The 24892-nt window shown below is 41.9% G+C and overlaps 1 protein-coding gene across 2 annotated transcripts in view; it reads right to left on the reverse strand.

Moving 5' to 3' along the window:
• Positions 1-24892, reverse strand: part of LOC109852891 (protein amalgam-like) — a 136682-nt gene that overhangs the window by 36749 nt on the left and 75041 nt on the right. For both annotated transcript variants that reach the window (XR_002250049.1, XM_020424452.1), the window contains exon 2: positions 11587-11684. Coding sequence is in view for 1 of the 2 variants with exons in the window: in XM_020424452.1 (XP_020280041.1) it covers positions 11587-11684 (98 nt within the window). In the remaining variant the exon portion in view is untranslated. The remainder of the gene's footprint in view (positions 1-11586; positions 11685-24892) is intronic.

Here is a 24892-nt window from a genome sequence, read left to right on the forward strand (position 1 = left end):
CATATATATTATATATAATATTCTATATCTACATATAATACACGCACAACACACATATATATATGTATATATATATACCGTAATCACGTAACTAAAGTCAATGATCCAGCCAAGGTCGCGCGGCCGAAGTCAGTGACCCTCCCCCCCAAGGTCGCGCGGCTGAGGTCAGTGACCCTCCCCCCAAGGTCGCGCGGCCGAGGTCAATGACCCCGCCAAGGTCGCGCGGCCTAGGTCAGTGACTCCGCCAAGGTCACGCGACCGAGGTCAGTGACCTTACTGTAGTATGTGTATATAATACATATAATACAATATAAAGTATAATATTATAAATATATGTACAATATATATTATTCAATGTTATATATAATATAAATTACGGTCACGTTGCTTTAGTCACGTGTTGTTTTTCTACTCTTTCCTCTCTCGTGACTTTACTTTAGTCACGTTTTTAATTTTCTCCACGTATACAATGAACTGTCAAAATCGCTTTTCTGTCATTATTTACTCTCTCGATCTTATCGATTCAATTCGACTCGACTCGACTCGATCAACCAATCTATCGACAACGCGGAAAAGAGGCAACAATGGATGCGATATATTTGATATCAAAACGCGCACTTCGCGCGTCCAAATGAATTTTTTTATACAGGAGGATTAAAATACGCGAGATTTGTATATTTGTGTAATACATACATAATAAATTATAATATATAATAAATAATATAATAATATTTATGATAGTAATAATATAAACTCCATAAAATGTAAATTTCATTAAAATGTTAGTCTATGTTGCACGGAATGAATATTATTGTTACCGCGCCGAACTGTAGAAAAAAAATTTGCTTGGTAACGCGAAAAATGGCGCCACGCGGATCTTACAATCGTATTTCACAAAAACGGGCCGGCAGAGTGTCAAAATGCGCGATACATTGCGCCGGTCTGTTAAATAATAACCGACCCGTGCCCGAGCGCAACGCCCCGAGCAAATATTGCGCGTGTATACCAACGCTGAGAAATATGTCGCGTAATATAAGAAAACGTATGTGCACATCGCGGTGCGGTGTGCCCGTTTGCGTTCAACTGTGATAATGGATTCAACGGAGTTATCACGAAAGGGGCCTAAAGTGTCCTCCGGGAAAGACTCTCGACCATATTCGCTCGATCGTAAAGTCGACACACAGTTTGCTATACCTATATCCATTTCTGCATTTTCCGCAAATTTCCGTTCGGTAAATTCTTGTATCTTTCACCCGACTAATTAAATTAGCGAGACAGATTATTTTCGCTAATCGCGCGAATTTCAATGCAATTTATCTTGCGCTCGATTAATTAGTTAAACGCTTCCACGAGTCTTTTTGCATCGCAATATTCCATCAATCTCGGCTTCTTCTTAATACGCAGCATCCTTCTCGGATGCTCAAACACTCCCGAGGGAGGGAAACGATTCTTATCGCAGATGACTTCGTTATACGGAACGAACAGATGGGATAGATAGACCAGAGATCAATTGCGCAGCTGATTTTGATATTTAAATTAATGAGATTTTTTCGAGAAATATTAAAAAAAAAAAAAAAAATTAACGTTTGCTTTATTTCCGTAAAACTGAGCGTGATTTAACCTGCGTGATCGCACACACTTCTGTAACAATTCTTCGCGAAGTACTTACTTAAAATGCAGTTCCCCCCGAATATGTTATCAGTCAGATTGGGTCTTAATGTACGAAGCTACTCTTAAGAAGACTCATCTTTCTTTACTCACTGTACGCTTAGTGTGCTCACAAAGAGCATATAAGACTCTTACCAGTTGCGTTGCTGTTCCTTAAAGTTTAAGTTTCCTTCGAGCTTAAATTGCGCTTCGACCACTCGTAAGCATCATACTGAAGCCGCACTTTCAGTTTAATTCGAGGCAGCCACGAAGGAAACTAACAAAATGGTCGGCTGAAGTGCTTCGTACGCGCGTAACATCTTCTTGAGTATCATGGGAAGTGTTAGGAATTTCCGTCTTCTCAAGCAGAACTTTATCTCAGGATAACTACCGCGTGCGGTAGCGATGTCAGATAGTCACCGTAGATTTGAAGCTATCGACGGAAAGATTATAAATCTTTTTCTTTCGTTTTGTATTATAACGCACCGAACGCGTAACTGATACTTCACAAGAGAGTAGAATAAAAAAAAATAAAAAAAACAGGCGATATAAAACATCTATGAAATATACGCAATAATTTAAAGTGCAATAAAACAAAATTGTGCATCTTGTTTGCTTTTTTTTTTACCGCGCGCATCTCATTTTGATTCTCGTGCAACGTTTTAAACAAAATTGAGATACCGATATGCGACTTTTGTCCCGAATAGGAGGAAAGAAAAATTGGCCAAACGCGGCACGAAGTAATTTGTCAAGCCGCGTTATCTTGAAATATCTAAATCCGTGCACGCGCCCCGGCGCTCGGAAGAGAATCTCATTAATTATTCACGAGCAAATATCCGTGACGTGAGAGCAATTGACAATTGTACCTGACGTACGAACGCGTATGTAACTAGTAGCCAGTGAGGTAAATCTATCGCAAATATTGGACGTCGTTGATCGTCCGTACATTGCCTATAATTATTTGCACACTGTCCCGTGACGATCGTATATCTTGTCTCGCGAGTGAGCCGCTGATTAAGATTAAAATCGATAGTCAATACATCAATCGGGGGCGCAAGACTGTGTCTAATTCGTTTGTAATTATAAGCGACATAAATTTGCGAGCGTCGAAATCTGATTGTTCGCTCGCTAAATGTCTACATCGATAATGCGCGCGTCGCATGATTTCGAACGACGCGCGCCGAATTACACACGATCCTTGGCGCAATGAAACAGCGAAGTCGCAGAAATTCCACTTCGAATTCTGCCAACATCCGTCGAAGAGATCGGGACGATAACAATAAAATAAAGACGAGTCGTTGGCCCCGGAGTCGTCCAAGAGGCGCTCGCGATTTTTATTCTCGGCCTCGTGCCAGGAACAATTAACCTTAACGATTAAGATCGATTTAAGAAGGAAAGAGTCGCGCCGTATTACGGCCGCTAGTAGGTCAGTCGTTCTGCTTCAACCCAACATTTATCGGACTTGTATTTGCGGAGAAACTCAATTCCGTCAGCAAAAAAGAAACCTGATCAACGACGCGCGGTGATCGAACAACGCGTTAAACAACAACAAGATCAAGTGGCACGCGTTGTCTCGTTGTTATTTTAAATCGTTTTTGTTGTTCGATCGCGTAAGAATTTTCGCGCGTATTTATTTACGAGTAATCGAAGAATATAACACGTTAAATCGCACTCTCGTGCGCACACAAATATAGAGCGGAGTATTCGTCGGATTATTTTCGTAATTCCACCCCGTGGAACTTGTGGAATACAATTTCATTGCGTCGCGCCGATCAAATGTGTGTCGCTTTAAGTGGCGTTCAATGATTATTTCATCAACTCGTTGCGTAACGAATCCAATAACAACCGCGCTAAAACAATACCATTGATATAACGATCGCTAGCGCGCGCGCTCGCGCAAAGTCGGCACCTTATTTTTCTGCCGACAAGTTAATTCGATCAATTAACGCGTCCCGATAAACGAAAAATATTATTGCAAAAGATAGTCAAGAACTTCCACACGTACAGTGTTTGTTGAGCTGCGCAATGCACACATATTTTATAATAAGAATAACATTTTTTTTTTAATTGAAATTAATAATAAAGTTGATATTAGCCTTCTGTAAACTGATCTCCCAGATCCACCAAAACATTTCAAACCGATGTCTCTAGTTGAGATTAATTTTTTTTTTTTTTTCAACATTTATATCTTCGAAACTACTAGAGATTCTTCCATTTTTTTTTTCCTGATCGACGCGGAATCGTTCAAACTTTTAATTCAAACAACAAATGGAAAAAATATTGACTTTTGACGAAGTTATTTGATTTTAAAGTCGCAGTTTGTTCAAGTGGCAAACTATTGTTGAAGTCCGTTCAGAAAGGGTTAATAATCGTTTTATTTTTCTTCACAAAAATACACACGCGCGTTGTGTGTTACGTGTATTCGAGTTCGAACTTCAAATTGTGATGTTTTATGCAAAGCAAAGTAAATGAAGAAGAATGTCCAATATTGATTCATACGAAGTCCATATCAGGTCGCACACAAAAGGTCGCGTGTAAATCTCACGAGAGCGAGATGATAAATTGAGAGTGAATATTTTCGCCGACCTACTTCTTCCTCGTAAGTTTACAACGGAATAAATATGCTCTGTGTTCAATTAGTACCGCTTGTACCTTCAAACTAATTAGACCGGAAGAGGATCGATATATGTGTGTATATATGTATATATATATATGTTTACAGAAGCACCTGTATGTGTGTGTGTGTGTTTGCAAAATGTAAAGCGTCGTTTTTGTGCGCGTAGATATACCTTTCGTTTTCTTTCGGGATAAGAAATACGGGACGAGAACAGGTCTCTCCAAATATAAACGCGACTCGAGCGTCGGGAACATAATTACATCTCACGCCGGATCTATTGTTCATCAGACCCAATGAAGTTACGCACGGATGGAGATTTGTAACGAGCAAAAAACTCCCGAAAATAGGAAATAACAGCTCCGTTAATTTTGTACGTAATAAAGTTCGGACACACGGAATCGCGGAAGAGTCGATATTTCACACACGCGCGCACATTGGAGCGCGCGCGCGCACACACACACATGCGCAAACACATTTGCCGACAACCGAGTAAATTAGTGGCGCCCTTCCATTATACGTGATGAATACTTTAGCAGACTTGTTTCTCTGACGTAATTTTCCCGGACGCCGGTTCGTGGAGTCGATGTCCGCTTGCAAGATTCCGGTAACAGGTCCCGGGCACGACCGGCTGTTCCTCACATAAACTCCACTTGATCCTGCCGACAACGGCGGCGGCGGCGGCGGAGGCGGTGGCGAGTTACCGAGGTAAGCTCGCCCGATTTTAAGAGGGCCATGAAAAACGTTCACGGTCGCCCGCCTTTCCGCACTTTCGCCGTTGCGACGACGTTGCGGACGACGATGTCCTCGGTGGGATTACGGGACACGATCGCGAATGTAATCTGAAGGGAAGTGGCCACGGGGGGGATTGTCCTCACCTCCCCGCGCGCACTCGATCAAATGGAAAATGTCTCGTTTTCACGGCTTCCCGAAACACGAAGCTCCGAGAGTCGTTTCGTTTATTTCGATTGCCGTTACGAACCGTTCGCCCGCGTCCTGATATTTTTCAACAAGTATCCGAAGGAGAAACGTGACTTTTCTCCGTACGAGGGAAGACGAGACCCTGCGTGCTCTTGCATTATTATTGTGTCGTCGTTATATTTTGCATCGTTATAAATCGACGTGAATGGAATTCACGACTTTCATGGATTTTTTGTTTTTTTTTCTGAAACATTTTCTGTTTGCGCGCGTAATAATTGTCGGGATGCGCATCCTCGAAAGTCCGCACGTCCGCTGCAACGCGGGATGTAAGTTATGTCATGTAACATACTCTGCGGACGTCAGGAACAGTACTTTAAAGTACTCCTCCGGAGACTCCAAAGGGTTGAGAGAGAGAGAGAGAGAGAGACGCGTCCCAGTGATTGTGAGAGCATATGCCCGGGAACGAACATTGCGCGAATGAGACCGTGAGCGTGACAATATTCAGACAATGGCAATAACGCCCGGGACTCTGTCTATTGTGTCTCGGTCGGTGGAATCCAGCGACGGCGAATTTCGCGTCGTCTTTCGGACGACGATCGTGTGGAGGGATCTTTGGTGTGAATTTACGACGACAGAAGCGAGCGATTCGACGAATTATACAAGCCGCGCGTATCGATGAGCGATCAAAGAGAGAGAGAGAGAGTTTCCATTTGCGCTAATTAACGGTGAAGGAAATCTATGCTACTTCAAATTCTATACAAGCTGAGAGAGAGAGAGAGAGAGTTGTTGGATCGATTTCGCGACGCATTAGCGATATGCAAGGCAACGCGCGTAGATGACATACAAGCGCGCAAGCTGATAGCCGGGTACGAGTGACACCTGATAGCGCGCGCGCAGATATATTCCCCCGTCTGTGTCTAATCACACGCGTTGGTAAGCGCCTCCTCGGGGGTGGCGATGTTATACACACGCATTTCTTTTTTCAACGCGCCCGCCACGGGAGCGTTGAATGTAATCGGGAGCGGAGTGCGCTAGATTAGTCGTAGGGGGTACCGCGACGACAGTACTGCGCGAATATAATAGTCGGCAAGTATCGATCGCGCGAAATGTGATTAACCGCTTGATGGCTACCATTATGGGTTTCCGAATTTGCATGAAACTCCAATCAATAATTCAGAAGTTCGATTAAACCGTAATCAGGAGACAATTTTTCATCGCTCATGACGTCGGTTGTTCGGTCGCCCGTTTCTCACGAGCGTGCGCGCGCGCGAGCGCGCGGAATGTCGCCGCTTAACGCGCATAACGGGGGTCCAACGGTAATAATCGTAACGCTCGGTTTTATGCGCGATCATCTCGCGTACTACATAATTATTATCAGCCGGGCGGGTAAACAGCGCGGGCAAAAACAGTTGAGAGATAAACTTCGCTCTGTCTGCTTCTCCGACAATCGGGTCGCGCGCAAAATGACGGGATATATCGCGGCCGACCGCGATAGTTACGTGAATATGCGGGGAAAGAGAGGAGGGAAGACAGAGATGGGGGTTAGCCAACATTGTCGAATCCTCATTGTTGGCGCGAGCGGACTGTAAATGCGGCAATAATCCCTACGTGATATATAATTATGTCTTACGTGGCACGTTATTACAGATAGGCTGTGTGCGACTCTCGCGGCCTCGCGCGCACACACACACACACACACACACACACACACACACACACACACACACACACACACACACACACACACGCACATCAACGTATCCTCGACACCTCCTCCGAAATCAACCCTCTCTCTCCGTTCTCTCTAGGGACCGTTATCTTCTCCTACCGGTGCATCTGCCCCGACTAGCAGGTAATACGAGCCTCATATGTAAATCCCATTCTGATTAACATTCACGTGTACCAACACGCAGAGGGCCCTACATCACACAGGGTCGACCCTCCTCAACCTCATGCACCTCCATCTCCTCCTCCTCCTTCGTCTGCTCACCACTTACTCATAACTGCCTCCTGATGCAAGCGCAAGCCTCTCTCGCGCGCGAACTTGTTTGCGGCGAAATTTCGCCGGCCAGCGTAATACGTGACGCAAAATTACATTAGGGTATTACGTGACGTAGCGCTGCCTTGACATATTAGAGAATATATTATTTTTACGTTATACGCAGGCTGTTGTCGTGAAGGCCGTCAGTTCTCCATCGACGAGATGTTATATCGCGTTATAAACACCGTGAGACAACTCGCGTGACGCAAAGCGCGAGGATATCGAAATCGATATTTCGTCAACGTTCGTGCGAACGTGACTTCTCGAACCATTAGGGTCTTCGCGGTGATTTATTTATTTTGCTTCAATGCGTTCGACAATAGAAAGAACCAGAACAAGCGCCTCGGCTCGAAGAAACCGCCGCCGTCGCCGCGGCGTAATGAGTTTGCGCGCTCGAGCGCGCGCGACCGCCCGTCTTTGTTTGCGACGTGAAAAAAGTGATCATCGGTATTCCATTTGCTCGGAAATATTCCTTCGTATTCCGCCTAAATAAATTTCACCCTCCCTTTTCTCAGTCGGATGAGATACGCCTCTCATTTCGAGGGCGCCTCGCGCTCGAGAGAGGAATGTCGACCGATTCTCTCATCCTCTCTCTCTTTCTCTCTCTCTCTCTCTCGGCTCTTCTCGCAATTCGACGCGATGTATGAAGGAACGAGAGAAGGCGGAACTTGCATGCGCGCGCCTTGCCGCACGCTGTAAACTTTCGCCGCTTACTGTCGTTTAAGGCGCCGCAAATCTTCGCCAGGTTACCCATTTAAGACTCCGTTGTGTGTTGTCGAATTATGCTCCGACGAAATGGAGTTACTCCCGGTACAGGTGAGTTCCGGGAAAATTTGACGGGGATAAATCGTTAACTCTCGAGATATATACTGCGCGTGCGGGGGTTTTAATCGTCGCTATAGCGCCGACGGTTACTTCGGCTTTAAAATTTCATAGATCACACAATTCCGGAATGCGTGGATATATGTTTGTGCGTGATATATTTTTTTGTTTTGTTAAGCGAGAAAAATTTGTAATATTTATTACAACGCGCGCGCGATGCATTAAAAAATATAGTACGGCGCAAATAATCAACAGGCGCACACACACACACACACAGCCGAGAGAAAATAATATTATAAAACTAGATTTATTTTAATAACCGCGAAATTAAATTCATACTTTTTCTCTCTTCGTAGTATATAGTGTCGATATTTTTTTAATTTATTCCATTGTATAATTCTCACACGTGCTACGTGAAAGATGTGTGCATACACCTCCTTTGAACTACGCAATGAATAATACGTAATTTTGCCGCTTCCGCTAATTGCAACACAATCACGCATAATTACAGGGAATTTCCTCTTCCAACAGCGTTCCTCGAGCTCTCCTTACCGCACCGTGGCGTGCCTCTCGCCTCGTTGGACCCCTTTAATTTCCGAATAATATATTTTGAGATTAAAACGCTATTCCCCGGCGTTATGGTGTTACGTAAGCTGCGAAGGAAGCGCGAGAGCGCGTTATGAACGCCTTTTCCGTCCTCCGCGAGCCGTAATTGCGCAATATCCTGGCTTAACCTGACTTGTACTTAAGCTAAACCCGTTCTAAGTCTGTCAAACAGATCGTTATCCAAATATTTTCGCCTCGCACGCGCGAAATCTATTTCAACACCTTGACATTCTTCCTCGTTAGCTTCTCAAATCTCATGAAAAAAATGTTATTATTTCGTAAGAAGGAAAAAATCAAAGAGCCTATGGTCCAGGTTAGAGGTGGACGTTCAAAGGTCTATACCAAAAAATCAAATTAATAAGAATAAACAATATGAAGTGTTAATCAGTAAGTGCGATAAAATTTGAGTCAAAAGAAAAGGCAATATGTATATAAAAAGTCGAAGTAAAGAAATGTAAAAGTCAAAAGAAAAAATTAAAAAGTCAATGAATAAAACTATAAGAGATGTGATAAATAAATAAATAAATAAAGATAAAAATGTGTGTGACACTTATAACTATGAGATTAAAAATCGAGTTGAAATGTCGTAGCACTCGTTAACACACAAAGAAACGGAACAGAGCATGAACGTCCCATAACACGTATAATACGCGTATGAGGGGTGTCAGAAATAAAATCAAACTCGAGAAATAGAGAGAGGAAGAAAAGAAAAAACAGCACGTGACAAGGAACACGTGACTAATGAAGCTTCCTAAGAACAGGAGTGTAGATAGCATCAAGAAGTTCGGCATCTTTCATTAGATTGACACTCGCCTCTTGTGTTTTTATACGCAACGTTTCTGAGATTAGTTTCTTTTGTGATAAAACTGTTCCTTTTGTCTAAAATTTCCACTTTATCCCACTGGAAATCATGATCTACAAGATCACTACGGTGTCGATTAACAACAAAACTGCCGTTTCGTAATTTTGATAAAAATTACGTTGGCGTTCCGCCAATCTTGTCCGTAAATTGCCTACATAAGAGGCGTTTCACAAGAAGAACAATTAATTTTGTAAATTATGTTGCTGTTCGAGCCATGTTCCAATTCATCTTTGTGCGACTTGATGAATCTTTTTTTTAAAGTGTTCAAGGGTCTAAAGAAACATTTGAAATTCTTTTTCTTTAGAAGATCTAGCCAGATTGTCCGTAATCTCAGAAACAAGAATAAAAACGGAAGAATAAAAAACCTCTCATCCTCTCTCATAACATCTTTCGATACAATTTCAAGATTAACATCAAACCTTGTCAAAAACAAATGGTAATCTTTTGTTGAGAAACTTAAAGTCTAACGAATAGTCATTAGACAATAAAATGATTATAATAACTATTGGATAAGAGTTGTCTCTGTGAAATTTTGTTATTATTTCGTAAAAAATAAAAAAAAAAAACAAATCCGACTTCGTTCGAGAATAAGGTATCCGAGAAATAGCTCGTTGAACTTCGAGAAATTTGTGCAATGAATCACGCAAATTAATCACGTTCTCCGCGCGATTAAGTCGCGTCGTTCGAATATCTCGCGACACGCGTGCGGCATGCATTTCGACCGTGTTTAATATCGCGTATCGCCTCTCTCTCTCTCTCTCTGCAGAGCGCAATACTCCGCGCGCGCACTGGAAGCGGAGGTTTTCCAAAACTGCGCCGCCGGATCGCGAAATATGTGATCCACCGCCGAGAGAATTCGCAGTGTCTTGGTGAACATCTTGAGAATGTGAACATCGCAGGAATCCGGCGAATGTTTTTCGCGTAATGGCAAAAGTCGCATTATTTGACGTTCCTCCCGAAAGGTTCGAAGTAAGAATGGAATTCTGGCAATATACTTTCAAGAAAGAGAGAGAGAGAGAGAGAGAGAGAGAAAGAGAGAAAGACAAAAGTCAAAAGTAGCAAAAACGACGCGCGAGGAGTATATAACAGAAATACACTCGGCACACTGATATTCCGAAATACACACGGCGAGAAGTGCACGGTTTGCTAGAATCGTCATCACCAATTCTTTCGTCAATTTGAAGTCTGTCTTTACGCGAAGTTCAGTCGCGCGCGACACATATCCGTATTTGCTGTCCCAAAAACACACATTTACACATTTTAAATAGAGTAAAATTGGAAGTAGGTAACACACCTTCTCGCACACAGGAAGTGCATTGCTAATTCAGTTACGACAATAATAAAAATGTTATAAATGTTACAATATAAAACCAACGCGTCGGTACGAAGTTGTTCGCGAATTGTTTTCGATTCCGTAGATTTGCGTCGGTTTGCGATTTGTCATGCGGCACAACAAAAGATAGACACGTCACGCGGCGCGAGACGCAACGTGGATAAATTTTTGCCGCATGATGAATGTACTTTAATTCATCAGACTTTGCGCGGATCCACCCGGCCCGCATGAGCGATGTTTGTCACACCGAGGAAGAATCCATTCGTGCACGTCCACGTTTCTGCAGCGTGCCGAGGAATATATTCGCGGCAATGAAGTCTGCCGGGACTATGCCAGTTGTAACTGGCAGCTAAATTAAACTTTGTTTATCAGCGCATAACAATTTTGCATTTTTCGTCGCGACAAACTTTACGAGCGACTCCACGTTGCATCAGAAACTTGCTGTTCTTCGTTTCGTTTCACATTTTCCAACGTGAAAACAAACAATTTATCGTTATTTGTCAAAATCTGTCGAGTGTTTTTTTTTTAAATTAAAATTATCATCTTTAGAGGCGAAACGTGAGCCGAAATATTTTACATACGTACGCGTAAACACACTTCGGACGATGCCGCGAGGAATATATTTTCCAGAAAATATATTTCCGGCATTTATATTTGTATTCCCGTCCGGCTGAGGTAAAAGCGAAATCGACATGGCGCGAGATTAAAAGATGTCGTGCGTGCGCTTGGCAGCAGCTTACCTTGTACGTAGAAAGGTTCGCCACGACGCAGGAAAGGACAGCCTCTCTTCCCACCGGGACCGTCACGTTTGCTATTGGCTCGCTGAAGCTCGGTCCCTCTGAAACAGGGCAAAACGTTTAATGCTAAGTGACCTATTAACAACATTTTGTTATGTATATCGTCTCCCGACCACGCGCTCAAACGCTATTACCGCGCACGTGTAATAACGGAAGAACGGCGCGAGATTATCGCGATCGGGGGGTGACGCTAAATTCATTCCGTCGTGCGCGTCTCGCACAATATTCAAGAAATATACATAATAAACTCCGTGAGATTTTATATTGCAAAATTAACAATTTATCCGTTAAATTAAATAAAACCAAAATATTCGCGGTAATATATGGAAAAATACTCCGCTTTTTTTTTTTGGCAATCATGTAAATCCAAAAACTCCGAATAACGTCACGAACATTTGCACATTTGTTCAATATTTGCACAAAGGACCACGTTAATTGTCACACAGACGATGAAAAATTGAAACAAACGCATATAAAATTGTATAAAACTTATAAAACGCATATAAAAGTGTATAAAACTTTATTTTGTAAAATTTTTTCTCAATTTTGGATGTGTGCGAAATAGAACACACACTGTGTGCTTCTGGCGCGACAAAACGCAACATCGAGTCTCTCTCGTCGGGACTCGCAAAACAGCGAAGAGAAGTCGAAGGAGAAACATCCGAGAGTATCCGGTAGATTCCCGCGCCCAGAATCCGGCAAATGACGCGTGACACCGCACGTGTTCTAAGTAACTCATTTCCGGTGTTTCGCTGTATCGGCACACTGCCGAGAACTTACCGACGCGAAACGGGTTTTGGTTTTGCGCGACACATCACGCGTGACAGACTGCTGTTCGGGAGCAGCGAACGCAACGCCAGCACGTGCGCCGCAACGTGAAATGTGTCTCCGCGTATCCATCGCGAAATGTTTGTCGCTTCTCCTGCGCGCGCGTTGGGGAAGTTCTGAATATCATTACGGCGTTCTCTTGTCTCGGCGTTCGTTGCCGGGAATGCACTCGTTCCCGTTGTAAACGCGCGCATTCTCCGCTTCGCACTCCGTGCCGGTCCGTCTTCGTTTCGCGGTGACAGGAATTATTTAAACAGAGCTATTTACGTCACGTTGCCGCCGCGAACAAGGCGGGACCGAAGTAACCGCCCTGCATGGCAATCGCGTCTCATCTTCGAAGACGACGCGGTGGTCATGTTTTGATCTTTTTTTCAGGAATTCGCGCTCTCAAAAGCCGGAGCGAATCAATCACGACGGATACGTGTCGCGAACGGATCGAGATCCGCGCTTTAATTCCCGGAGCAAATATTGCAATAGATATATATATATAACACGTATATACCGCGCGAAGGTGTCTATCGGAAGAAGAACGTGTGCGAGGGAAGGATGACGAGGATGCGAGGAGGCCGGAACACGGTTGTGCGCCAACAGATAAGCACTGATCCCAATTACACGTCGGAATAGAGCTGTTCCCCCCTCCGGCTAAACGGATCATGGATTATTGACTCCATCGCGATTACTCCGCGGTCGTCGGCACAATTGCCAAATCGATACACCTTCGGACCTTCTGTGTTCGGAGCCGCGAAACGAGCCCGCCGGAAACAATTTTAGCCCCGTTTCGGGCATCGTCCGAGCGCATTTTTTTCTCGCAAATCTCAGACGTTTCTCGAAAAAATTTGGAAATTTCTTTTCGATTAACATCGCGAGCAATTTAGTCTCGAATCGCGCGAGTAAATACGATTTTGTGTAAAGAGTTGTGAAAAAATATTCTTCTATGCTGCACATTTTTAACAATTTTTTTTTTTTATGCGTACAAAACTAACAGCGGTATTTAAAAGTCGAAATATCAAGCGGAAATCAATTTGCGATATTTGTCGATCAAGGAAGCGGAAACTGTGGCAACGTTTTTTTTTTTTTTTTCCTGTCGTGCAATCTCTGCCCGGGGCAACTTGACGCACCTGCGATCCACCGCTGTGGACTCAGAGAAATTGAATTCAGCAAGGATAGTCGGTCGAGTGTCCGTGTAGACACATGTACCATCAAGAACGGGCGAGTGAGAATGAGATCGCCGCTGGATCTCCGGTGGAACCGCTCCGGGAACGGTAATTACAGATCAGTAAATAGCCCGTTAATAGCAGTCAAGTGAACGAGAATGCGGCGATCACGATGCGGCGCATTCTTGCATGTGCGCTTTCGGTTTAACGTTAAATTGTTTCGAATTTTGTTTTTGTTTTCTTTAACAATTTAACTCCGTTTTTTTTTCCTGAAAAAATTCAACTGAATGTTCGTCGACAATAGGTACAGTTTCGATCAATCACTTTGCAAGACTTCCTCCTCTCTGACTCCTTTTGTATTTATCGACGACATGTGAGACTCGCGCGCGCGCGCGCGCGTGCGTGTGAACACAATGCATAAAATTAATCGAACTCCTCGATTCAACTCTATTCAACGTCCGCGCCGAGGAACGTCGTTTGTGTATCTACATGAGTGAGGCCCTCGTATTTCTCGTCTCGTCGCTCTGTCACTTCTGGAGAACTCAATGACGGAAATAGATTCGAAACACAGAGCGCTGAGTGATCGCGCGAGGGTGGAGCTAATGATTAATCGGGACGCTCGGGAAATAGAATTATTGTGTCGTGACAACAATAAATGATGCACGCACAATCACCGCGCCGAGCCTCTTGTCGTCGGCCGAGTCCGCCGCCACTTCGCCAACTCGTTCGCCGTTGCATTGTTTTATTTCCCGAACGGGAGAGCGCGCGCGAGAAAGAGAGAGAGAGAGAGAGAGAGAGAGAGAGAGGTCGAACGAAACGCGGCAGAGTTTGCTGGATCCTCTGCGCCTCTTGTCGGCCGGTCGGTAAACGCTTTTCTCGCAGATACGCGCGCGTGACCCGAAACGACGCGCCAATTTGTTGAATCGCGCGCGAAAACAAAAAAAAAAAAAAAAATTTCCCGCCTGCACTCTCGACTACTTGCAACGCGAGCGCATTATTCCCGCGTCGGGACGCGTGATTCATTCAAAAAGCTTTAATCCCATCACCGCTGCTTTTCACTTAATTGCTTTTTCTCCGTGTTATTCGCGCGGTACGTGTGTTGGTCATTACGTTAATTCCGCGAGCGAAACAAGAAGAGCCGGCGACGTGAAAATAATAATCGCGATATGCGGAGAAAAAGTGGGGGTTTAATGAGTTTTCGGACGATTTACAAACGACGATTTCGCGCGCGCGACGATAACTGTGTGTATACCAACGCGCCGCGGGTCCGTACGCGCGACGACGGCGCGCGCTCACGTGAACGCCAGCGTTCACACGTGTTTTCCGTCAATGTCGGTTTTAATCGACTACGAGCGTTGTGACGCGCTCTCTCGTACGAGAGCTCTTGTATTCATTGCGTCGCATGAACGTCATAGCGGCGTGCACCATGCGCGATTTAACGCACCAACGAGATAAAATTCCGAAAGCGAGAGAGGGAGAGAGAGAGAGAAAAAGAAGAGAGAAAGGGAAAGGGAAGAGCGTTTAGACATTTGTCGAGGGGAACGGTCGAGAAATTTATTTTTCCGAGTGAAACCGGCTGCCGTTTCATATAGCGATAAAGCCACGCGCGTGGCTTACGAGATAAAGCGAATGTGAATTCGACGCATCCATATTCATCCGAGTTTTCGTAGAATCGCTACAAACCGTTGAAATAGTCAGCTCGAAAAATATTTTCTTTCAGTACGGGTATTCGCTCGCGCACAGACGCGGAACGACATTTTTATTTGCAAGTAAAAAAAAAAAAAAAAAAAAAAAAAAGAGAAAGAGAGAGGGAGAGAAAAAAAAGATAAACGCGATCCGAATAAGCCGAATGGAGTTACCGCTATTCACTCATCACTCCCCGCACGCGCGCGCACGCCTTGTCCGTTGCCATTCACGATATTTACGATCAGCTGTTGAATTGGATTAATCGGAATAATATAACGTATCGAAGCGAATGTGAACTCTCGAAACGAGCAAAGAGCAGCTCGCGCGAGAGGGTAGACTGATGAAATATTCTTCTAAATATCTCGCGGGATTTGCTGCTTGTTGCACGCGCACACATTGCGCATTGTATTGGATTTTCACAGCGATTATATTCACGATAAACAAGGGAGGGCTACAAATCAATTCGTACGATGAATAAAGTACCGGGATAGCCGTATACTTTTCAAGCGCGCGTTAATCATCAGAAATCTGCACCAAATTTATCACTAGAGAATTTTGTTATTCAAATGTTAAGTACGTAAATACGTTGTGATGACGGGCACATGTGAACACAAAATTTGCAATCAACGCTGACGCTAAATAATAACGTGTCAAAATCACAGATCCAGGCCCGCCCGACTTACTTTAGACGTAACACGAAGTGACGGAAGTGCTTCAAAACCGGGCTGTGTTGGATAATCTCGATAGAAGCGTGATAATTTGATAGCCTCACGGCCAAAGCAAACAGGAAGAAGATAAACGGGATGCTGACCTCGAGGGTCATTCCAAACGGTTACTCCATTATATAGACGCAACGAGAGAGGAGAGAAGAGAGAGAAAGAGACTGGAAACAAGTGCGTAGGTGTATGTGTGTGTGAACAAACATCATTTCTGTACGAGAGAGTGTAAAGAAATTTTAATTAAATCGAGTATATGTGTACTATATGAGAATATATATGTGTATAATATACAATAATGAATATACACACGCATAATATAATAATAATGAAACGTTTGCTTTACAAGCTAATTCTTTGAAGATAATTTCACGTTGTTATAAGTTTTTTAAACAAAAATTTATCTCTTTTCTCTTCTCTCTTTCTAAAAAAATTTAAGTACCATAGGCGTATATTGTATATTATCATAAATACATATTATTATCATAAATACACATCACTTTCAGCGGATGTAATCATTATGCAATGATGACATCGCGTGCACAATAACCATTTACAAGATTTGTGATTTGTGTAAACACAATTAGCAGAACGTATTGTTTTTAATATATTTCAACGAATAAGCTTTTATATGTATATATGCGATGATGCCCTACAAATATTATAATTATATACAGGGTATCCCACTCTAACTTGAACATCTTAAATATCTCGCTTATTTTTTATGCCGAAAAGAGTCATTATTCAGTTCGAGGAGACAAATACTGTAATAAACAACAACTTTTTGGATTCGTCTTGACCTTGCCTATCATATCGCGAGGATAAAACAATATAGTTCCAGATTAAAAAAACTGACAATGACCTTGAAATCCTAAAAAATATGACCTTGAGAAAAAGTTTTTGTTTATTACGGTATTTGTCTCCTCGAACTGAATAATGACTCTTTTCGGCATCCTCCTATCATAAACAATAAACGAGATATTTACGATGCTCAAGGTGGGACACCCTGTATATATATGTGTATGTATATATATATATATTGTAATTTTGTATCTTATTTGATGCAGAATAATAACAACAACCCCGTTATTTTGCATATTATTTAATCTTATTTTTTTTTTAAATGAGTCTGCTTCCTTCCTGATCATCTCGAAATAAATGCAGATTTTCTCGTGTGTGCAAATGTTTGTTGAGTCGCTCTTATTGCAAAATTGTACTAATATTAGTAATGCTTTTGATGATAATAAGATAACGTAGCAACAATGTTATGCAGCACCCTAATGACTAAATCCGATCCTCTCATCGGTGGCTTTGATCATTTGTGATGTGCTTAATCTCATTTTGAGAATGGTAATGAGTCTAATAAAGAACCAGAAATCTGTTCCAGTAAAGAGCCAGAATCAAGAAATAAAATAAGCAAAAAAGCCGAAGATAATTAAATAAGCTCTAAATATTATATTCTTTTTTTTTAATTGAATATTTAACAGAAGTGACGTAAAAAACGAAATTATTCGCATTAATTCTATGAGCTGTCACAAGACGTGTGAGTAAATATTCGAATCACGCTTCCGTTCACAGAAGGATATCGTCATTTTTATGTCATTTTGCAAAACACATTTAATTGTATACACGTGTCAACTTGTTCCCAGCGTGATTCAATGACAGCATTACAGTGATAACGAGAATACCACGCGTTTTTCTTCAAAACTGTTGCGCACGAAAGATAATTTTAATTAATTTGCCTTGGATGTCGCGTAAAAATATTGCGTAGAAAAGGTTCTTTGTACCTCGCGCTCGCTGGTGGCACAAAACTGATGTAAAATATGAGGTCGGCAAGCGCACACACACATATATATACCCAACTTACGTTTCATAAAAATATCACCCGCCGCGCTTTGTATCTGATCTCCACTTTCAAGAGTATCATAAAATCCAACTTCAGTTAGGCAATTATTCAAAAGAACTTTTACGACCATGATTACTTAAGCATGTCTTAATAGACAAAGTTGCGCTTTTCGTTGCAGATTAACGTTATTAAATTTAAAAAATCAAAAAGGAAGCAATATTCAATTTCCTGTCTCGCACAGTTCGATTATTGACGAACTCGACACTCTTGACGAGCCAAGTAATTTTACAAAAAATAATGGAATAATAAATCTTTTTTCGCGATGATCTCCCGAACAAAATCCGACATCTCGAAAATTTGAAATTTACAGAGCTCGTTACGAGCTCGATCGCATTAGCTCGCCTTTCCGAAAAAAAAAAAAAATAGAGAAAAAGGATTTTTTGCAATCCCGGTATAATTTCATATTGATAAGCTTGCGTTTAATTCCCGGTAGCCCTCTTTTATATGACGCTTTAAGAACACTTATCCCATTAACTCCCGGTCTCACGAGCTCGGCAAGCACGGCGGCGCGTAACACGTGGATTTTAATTTTCAAAAGGGATGAGTCCGCTGTAAAAATAATCTGTAATGTAAGCGGGAGTGTTTTCCCTCTATAACCGGCTCGCCGGCTAATGAACCACTTGAGAGAGAAACGCCAGAATTTCACAAATCATAGGAAGGAGAGAGATAGCGGATCAACCTCTGGCGAACTTTCCGAGTAGAAGAGCGTCCTACGAACTGCGCGCGCGCGCTTTGGTTCAACCTCCGGGAAGAGGTAAAGGTTAATTAGATGAATCAGTCAAATCAAATTGGTATGCTCAAATGGCGCCTCAATTAAAGCGCTACTAAATACGAACGGCAGTCGATCTCGTGCCGTCACTCTCTATCAGAGGGGTAATATATTGAATTACTACGCACGAAGGGCGACAATGAGAAAAGTTAACGTCAGGTATATTAATCCAAATCGCGGGAAATGATTTTACCCGTTTTAATTTCACGTCCGGCGCACACAACGAGAGATTGCGAAAAAACGCAAAACGCATGCGCGCGCGTACATATATATATTTTTTACACAAAGGCGTAATTAATTTCGAATAATAACCGCACAACAAATTGTGAAATTAAATCGCTCGTCGTCGCCGAAAATTCACATCCTCCTCGCGTTGATTACCTTCAACTACGCGAATATAATCCTACTAGAGGAGTCAAATTTCACAACGCTTCTCCCTATAGTTACACGGCGTATCGGACATGCCACACGCTCTGCATATCTTGATTTGACAGGTATACGGATTAATCGACACCTAGGCTAGGCGACGTCCGCACGCTTATCCGATAAAGTATATCAATCCGTTGAATACACGAACACACCGCAACGCTCTAACTAATCTACAGACTGTATCGCGTAGCCATTGATGAAACTCGAACTTCATATCTCACTTCAAAAAGATACGCCGCAGATTCCGCGTCCATGCGTGCTTCAAACGCGTTGATATGGCGCGCACACGGGTTTCCTCTCTTTGAAGCAACGTATTGAGTTGAAACAAACGCTCGAGTGTAACGCGTTTACATGAAAAAAAAAAAAAAAAAAAAAAGAGGTCACCAAGAACGCGTCGCACAAAACGCAATATTCAAGAGCGCGGCGCCGGTGGTTCATAACACATCTCCAAGAGATTATAACTTTAATATTCCGTCATTCGCGTTTACCTCAGGAATACGAGTGTCACGTGATCGCCACAAGTCGGCTTTGTCTCTCTCTCTCTCTCTCTTTCTCTCTCTATATATATAGAAGATTTGCTCCGCGTAATATTCGACACTGTGCCATTTCAGAAGTTGCCAAATGTGGAATACGTGCCGGCTAATGATATTCCCTCGCGCGCCCAGGTCGAAGTGAGGTTGTTCAAAGTGGCTCGTTAAATTCGTATTCTAACGTTCGCTTTAAGTAGCGCGCGCCCGTGACCCTTTGACTTCGCCGCCGATAAATACCGCATAAACCATTTCTGCCAACACATTCCCACCGTGTGGAAACGTGTTGCGAGCTATTCATTTAGCCGTCCCTCCCTCGTGTGTGCTCACTTAATTAGCTTTCGCGCTCCATTGTGTGTGAAACGTCGAGCAATGCGGAAATATCTGTGTTAGGCCGCGATCATATTTGAACGGGGGGATACTTTGCGTTTGTGGCGCTCATTTTCCGCTCGAAACGCGCAGCTTCGTCGTTGTTTTCGAAAAGATTGATATCTCGATATTCGGTTAATTGTTCTAGCGCGCGAAGATATTGGTTCTCCGTGTGTGTTGGGAACACACACACACACACACACACACACACACACGGGATTTATTAAACAAACGACTTTCGCTAAACGCGCCAAATGTAGCGTTTAATTGCCGCAATAATTAACTCTTTATTTACCATTACCTATTATTATACGCGACATTGATTGTACGACACGCTAACAAAATGGCGATTCGATTAAAACGAAACCCTCTATGGCGCCCGGCACCGCGCCTGATTAAAACAGATATCTTGAAACGCGCGATCACAGTTCAATTTCTCGGCCGAATTAAGTGCGTTCTTTTTGTTTTATTTTCTCACGCGAGGCGCAATTAAATACCCGTGGGAATCGCGCTGGATAGTTAGCGGAAACTCGACTATTTAATGAAAAATTCCGCTCCGTCGCAATGTCACGCGATCTCGCCCAATAACGACTACGACGACGAGGGCATGTTTCGAATACGCCCCTTTAAGTTATCGGGCGCGGGTCTTAATGACGTTAAACGCCATCCCATAAGAATCCCGGGGAGGAAAATTCGTTTGACTATCTAATGCAATCCGCCGCCGCTGATCCCACTGAGAAATTTGAATACGCACCGACGATTTTCTCCAACGGCATGTGTGCTACGTAGATTACCTTTGAGCCGTGCGCGCGCAAGACTTTTTTTCTCACTTAGCAAGATAAAAAGGTTTCAGATGGATTAAATCAGAAAACAATTTCACGTTCATCCGTTTCCTCCTCGAAACCTCGTTGCATCTCTCTTGCAAATGAAGCCAAATGAAAGTCTGACGACATGAATTTTATAAAAAAAAAAATCCGATATTGATTTTCAACGACCGATACAGAAGACACGTGTTTAAAATGTAAGTAGGAAAGAGATAAAAAAAGAAACCAGGAAGTGTGAATGTCTATATTTGTGCGGTATCGATCGTTGTTTTTTTGGTGTGAAAATGTTTTTCCGCCAAGGATTAACAATTTTGCACGACCGCAAACATTCTGGGCATTACACACACGTGTAAATTGGAGAGCGCCACGTAGCACCGATGGCGCGACCGGCTATCGCGCCAATAATCCCCTAATTTAGTAATTGATTTATCATACATTATCCGTGATATAAAACTAACAGAATCGCGGATTACCGGGCGTTAATTAAAGCAAACACGGTCGCAGCCTTTACGGATCGTCCGAATATTTGCTGTTAGCGCGCCAATTGAGTTCTCTTCGGGGCGAATTTTCCGCAATTTTGCAACCTCGATCGAACAAAAAAAAAGTCATATTGATCAGTCGTGATGCGTAAAATACGACTGCCACGATATTAATTAGAAAATAAAATGTTTATAACTACGTTGCGAATCTGCAGCGTAATTACATACAGTTTATTATTTTTATGTATAACTGTATGTTATAATTTAATATTATTTATATATTTATATAATTTATATATCTGCGTACACAGTTTGTGTAAAATAGTGCAATTGCAGGATTATGCAATTAATGGTAGGCTTCGTGTGTAAAAAAAGCACACACATTCCAAAATTCTTTGCTGCCGCAATGTCGGCTCAAATAGATGTTCAATTGCCTGAAATCTAGGTATATATTTTGCAATTTCGAAACTTGGTGACAGATTTACGACCATGTTGATTCATATCACAGATTTATGTCACACATAGTAATAAACTGTGGATTTTAAAAACTGCCGTGAAAATGAAATAATCCATAAATTTGCGGATCGAGAAACGAGATTTTATAACTGTAAAAATATTTTCCCAATAGAAAGAAAAATCCATTTTCATATCCTCCGAAACCCGAAAATATTTGTCTCGTATAAAAATTCGTCGGTTTCGGATCTCTCGCAGTTATTACGACATTGTGTGACGACGAAAACATATCTCCGAGTTTTTGTTTCGATTGCGCGCGATCGTATATTGTTCGCAAAGAAAAATCTCAAGAAATTTTATATAAAACATTAACGAGATACGCGACGAAAACTTCATTTCGCGCGGTTCTCTCGTCGTATAATACTTATCGGCTTCAGCGTAAAATTACGGCAGGAATAACAATCACAATAGTTCATTTACATATCAAGCCGAGTTGAAAATTTTCGTACGCTACGCTCAAATTCAGGGAGGAGGAAAATCGATTTTTTCGTTTATAACGACGAAGTTAATCCGCACTTACCGCGATACTTATCGAGACAAATTTTGTGTCGCCGCGGTGCTTTATCTCAAAGTCATTACGCGGACGGAGGAAGAAGCGGGATTAAACTAGGAGGATTTTTTTCAACAATAATAACGCGCCGCGCGATCGTCTTTGTGCAATTTATTTTTAACTTTTATAACAATAAGCGCATCGAACGAAAAAATTTATATCTTTTATCGTTAACAAGTTTTCATCGCTCCGCGTGCGGAATGATATTTCCTCGAGAGAGAGAGAGAAAAAAATATTTAGACAACAAAGCGGCTGAATGGCTACTCTATTTGCCGAATGAAGTCGTCGTCGATATAAAGCGTCTCTTGGTTTTTGTTGTTGCTGAGCACGAGAGAAAACAATGCGGGACACATTACGCGCGACCGTGTTCGTCCATCTGCCGCGTCTTTCGACCATCCTCCTAGGAAGTCTATCTGATAAACTTTGAGTAAAATTCACCGGAACGAATTTGTTTTACGTTAAACGAACGAAAGTTCAGAGATTATTATAAGCATTTTCTCTCGCGATAAAATTTATTCTATCATAATACAAACTTAATCAATGTTCTATAACACGCTCTTAACTTTATAAAATGTTTTATCACAACACACCAACTTTCGCGAATATATAGAAAATCTCGGTGTAAAATTATTTATATATTCTCGGTTCAAATATACGTTTCTAGCTGTAAGCAAAAAAAAAATAATGTCTCTCATCTTAAATTTTATCCAACCACGTTACTAATTTTGCGTTCTTTTTAACGCGTATATCGTTAAACTCGAGTTGGCCATATTTTGGGCGACATGTGTGAACATCCCGTACACGTGTGGCGATTTCGAACTGTATCGGTTTTGGTCAGCTTATCTCTTTGTTGATACACACGGCGGTGTGTTACGCCACACACGTGTATAAATGTAATGATATTCAGCGAGGCATGCCCTTACGTTGAAATGTTTGTAAATGACACTAGTCAGATAATTTTGCTGTCCCCGCTCGCGCAATGTAAATATGGAATGTAATCCCCGCGTTCTCTAGCTCTCGGTTCTCCGTTCTCATCCTACTCCACCCTTTCTCTCCCTACAACGAATCGGACGGATAATCCATTCGTCCGATACGTGAATACTTGTATACAGGATAACACACAGTGCGTGATGGATTTACGCGATCCTATAACAAACGTGCTAATCCGACTAATCGATGATCCGCCGTTTTCCGCTTTCCAAAATAACAGACATTTTCCCCGTACCGAATAAATCTCACATTCAACCGGAAGTGAGGGGTAGGAAGCAAATGCGAGCCAACCGCGTGATATTAAAAATTATGTGAAATATCTGATATTAAAGCCGCGCGAGGTGGCATTAATCGTGAATTATTTCGCAAATCCGCAGACACAAATGTAATTAGGCGTGTGTTATTTTCCGCCGGGCCTCTCTCAGCAATCCCGACTGATTTCGCGTTTTAATTATTTCTCCGGGACAGCATTATGTTATTTTATTGGGCCCGTACATCACGAATTTTATATCCAATACGTCTGAGTGTGTTGATAATTCGAAAATATTGCGATTTCGCGTGAGTATTTTTCTCAAGCCGCTTCTTCTAATCTTCCTACACGGAAAAAAAAAGTTAGCTCTCACAGCTAAAAATTAGGTTTGGTTCCTAAATGTTGGTAGTATTATGGACACCTAAGCTCTTAATGCTACAAGACATACATATTTTGCTATTATGTCGACATATTTAGGAATATCAGCAAACTGTTTCTATGTAATAGGAAATTTTATAGCTACAGCAACAAATTCAGTTTCAGCAAACCGTAATTAGCTGTGGTAGAAACTATTATTTTTTTTTTTCGTGTAGGCGCGCGTGCGCTCATCAAAATAACAATCCAAGTAAGAAAAAACATTAGGCAAAAAGTTTTTTGTAATTTTATACGATATTTAACGATTTCGTGAAATATTATAAAACTCACACACCAATATACATACATGTGGTATAATTTAAATATTATTAGTGTCATTATATTAATTTACGTATAATGCAGATTTGAAGCTGCATCGGAATATTGCTCTATTAATTTTTTGAAAACCGTTGATTTAAAGGAACGGAAATGCAGGAGTCAAAGCTTACAAATCAAACCACATGTATGTACGTAAGTTTACGTAAAGAAAATTACGCTCCTCAAACAACGTATGGATAAACAGCTATTGCAATAATTAAATATTACATGTGACTTTCCCGCGCGTATAAAGTGTAATTAATTACCCCAGTTGTACATACGAACATATTTACTCTTTAAGTAAATTGTAAATTATTATTAATTATAAATTATTATTAATGTGCGTGTACATTATTATTATTAATGTGTGTTTAACGATTCCATTAAAGTGCGACGCGCGCTTTTACGTTACCAACAGTAAGAACCCCGATGCGTACGTTTATGGAGAACATTTTTTTAAATAAGTGAAACTATAGCGTTGTACTGTATAGCGCGATTTCATCACAAGCGCGAGAGAATACATTTTA

Source organism: Pseudomyrmex gracilis, unplaced genomic scaffold, assembly GCF_002006095.1.
Source record: "Pseudomyrmex gracilis isolate BER0280 unplaced genomic scaffold, ASM200609v1 scaffold_39, whole genome shotgun sequence".
In the NCBI taxonomy this organism is placed as follows: domain Eukaryota; kingdom Metazoa; phylum Arthropoda; class Insecta; order Hymenoptera; family Formicidae; genus Pseudomyrmex; species Pseudomyrmex gracilis.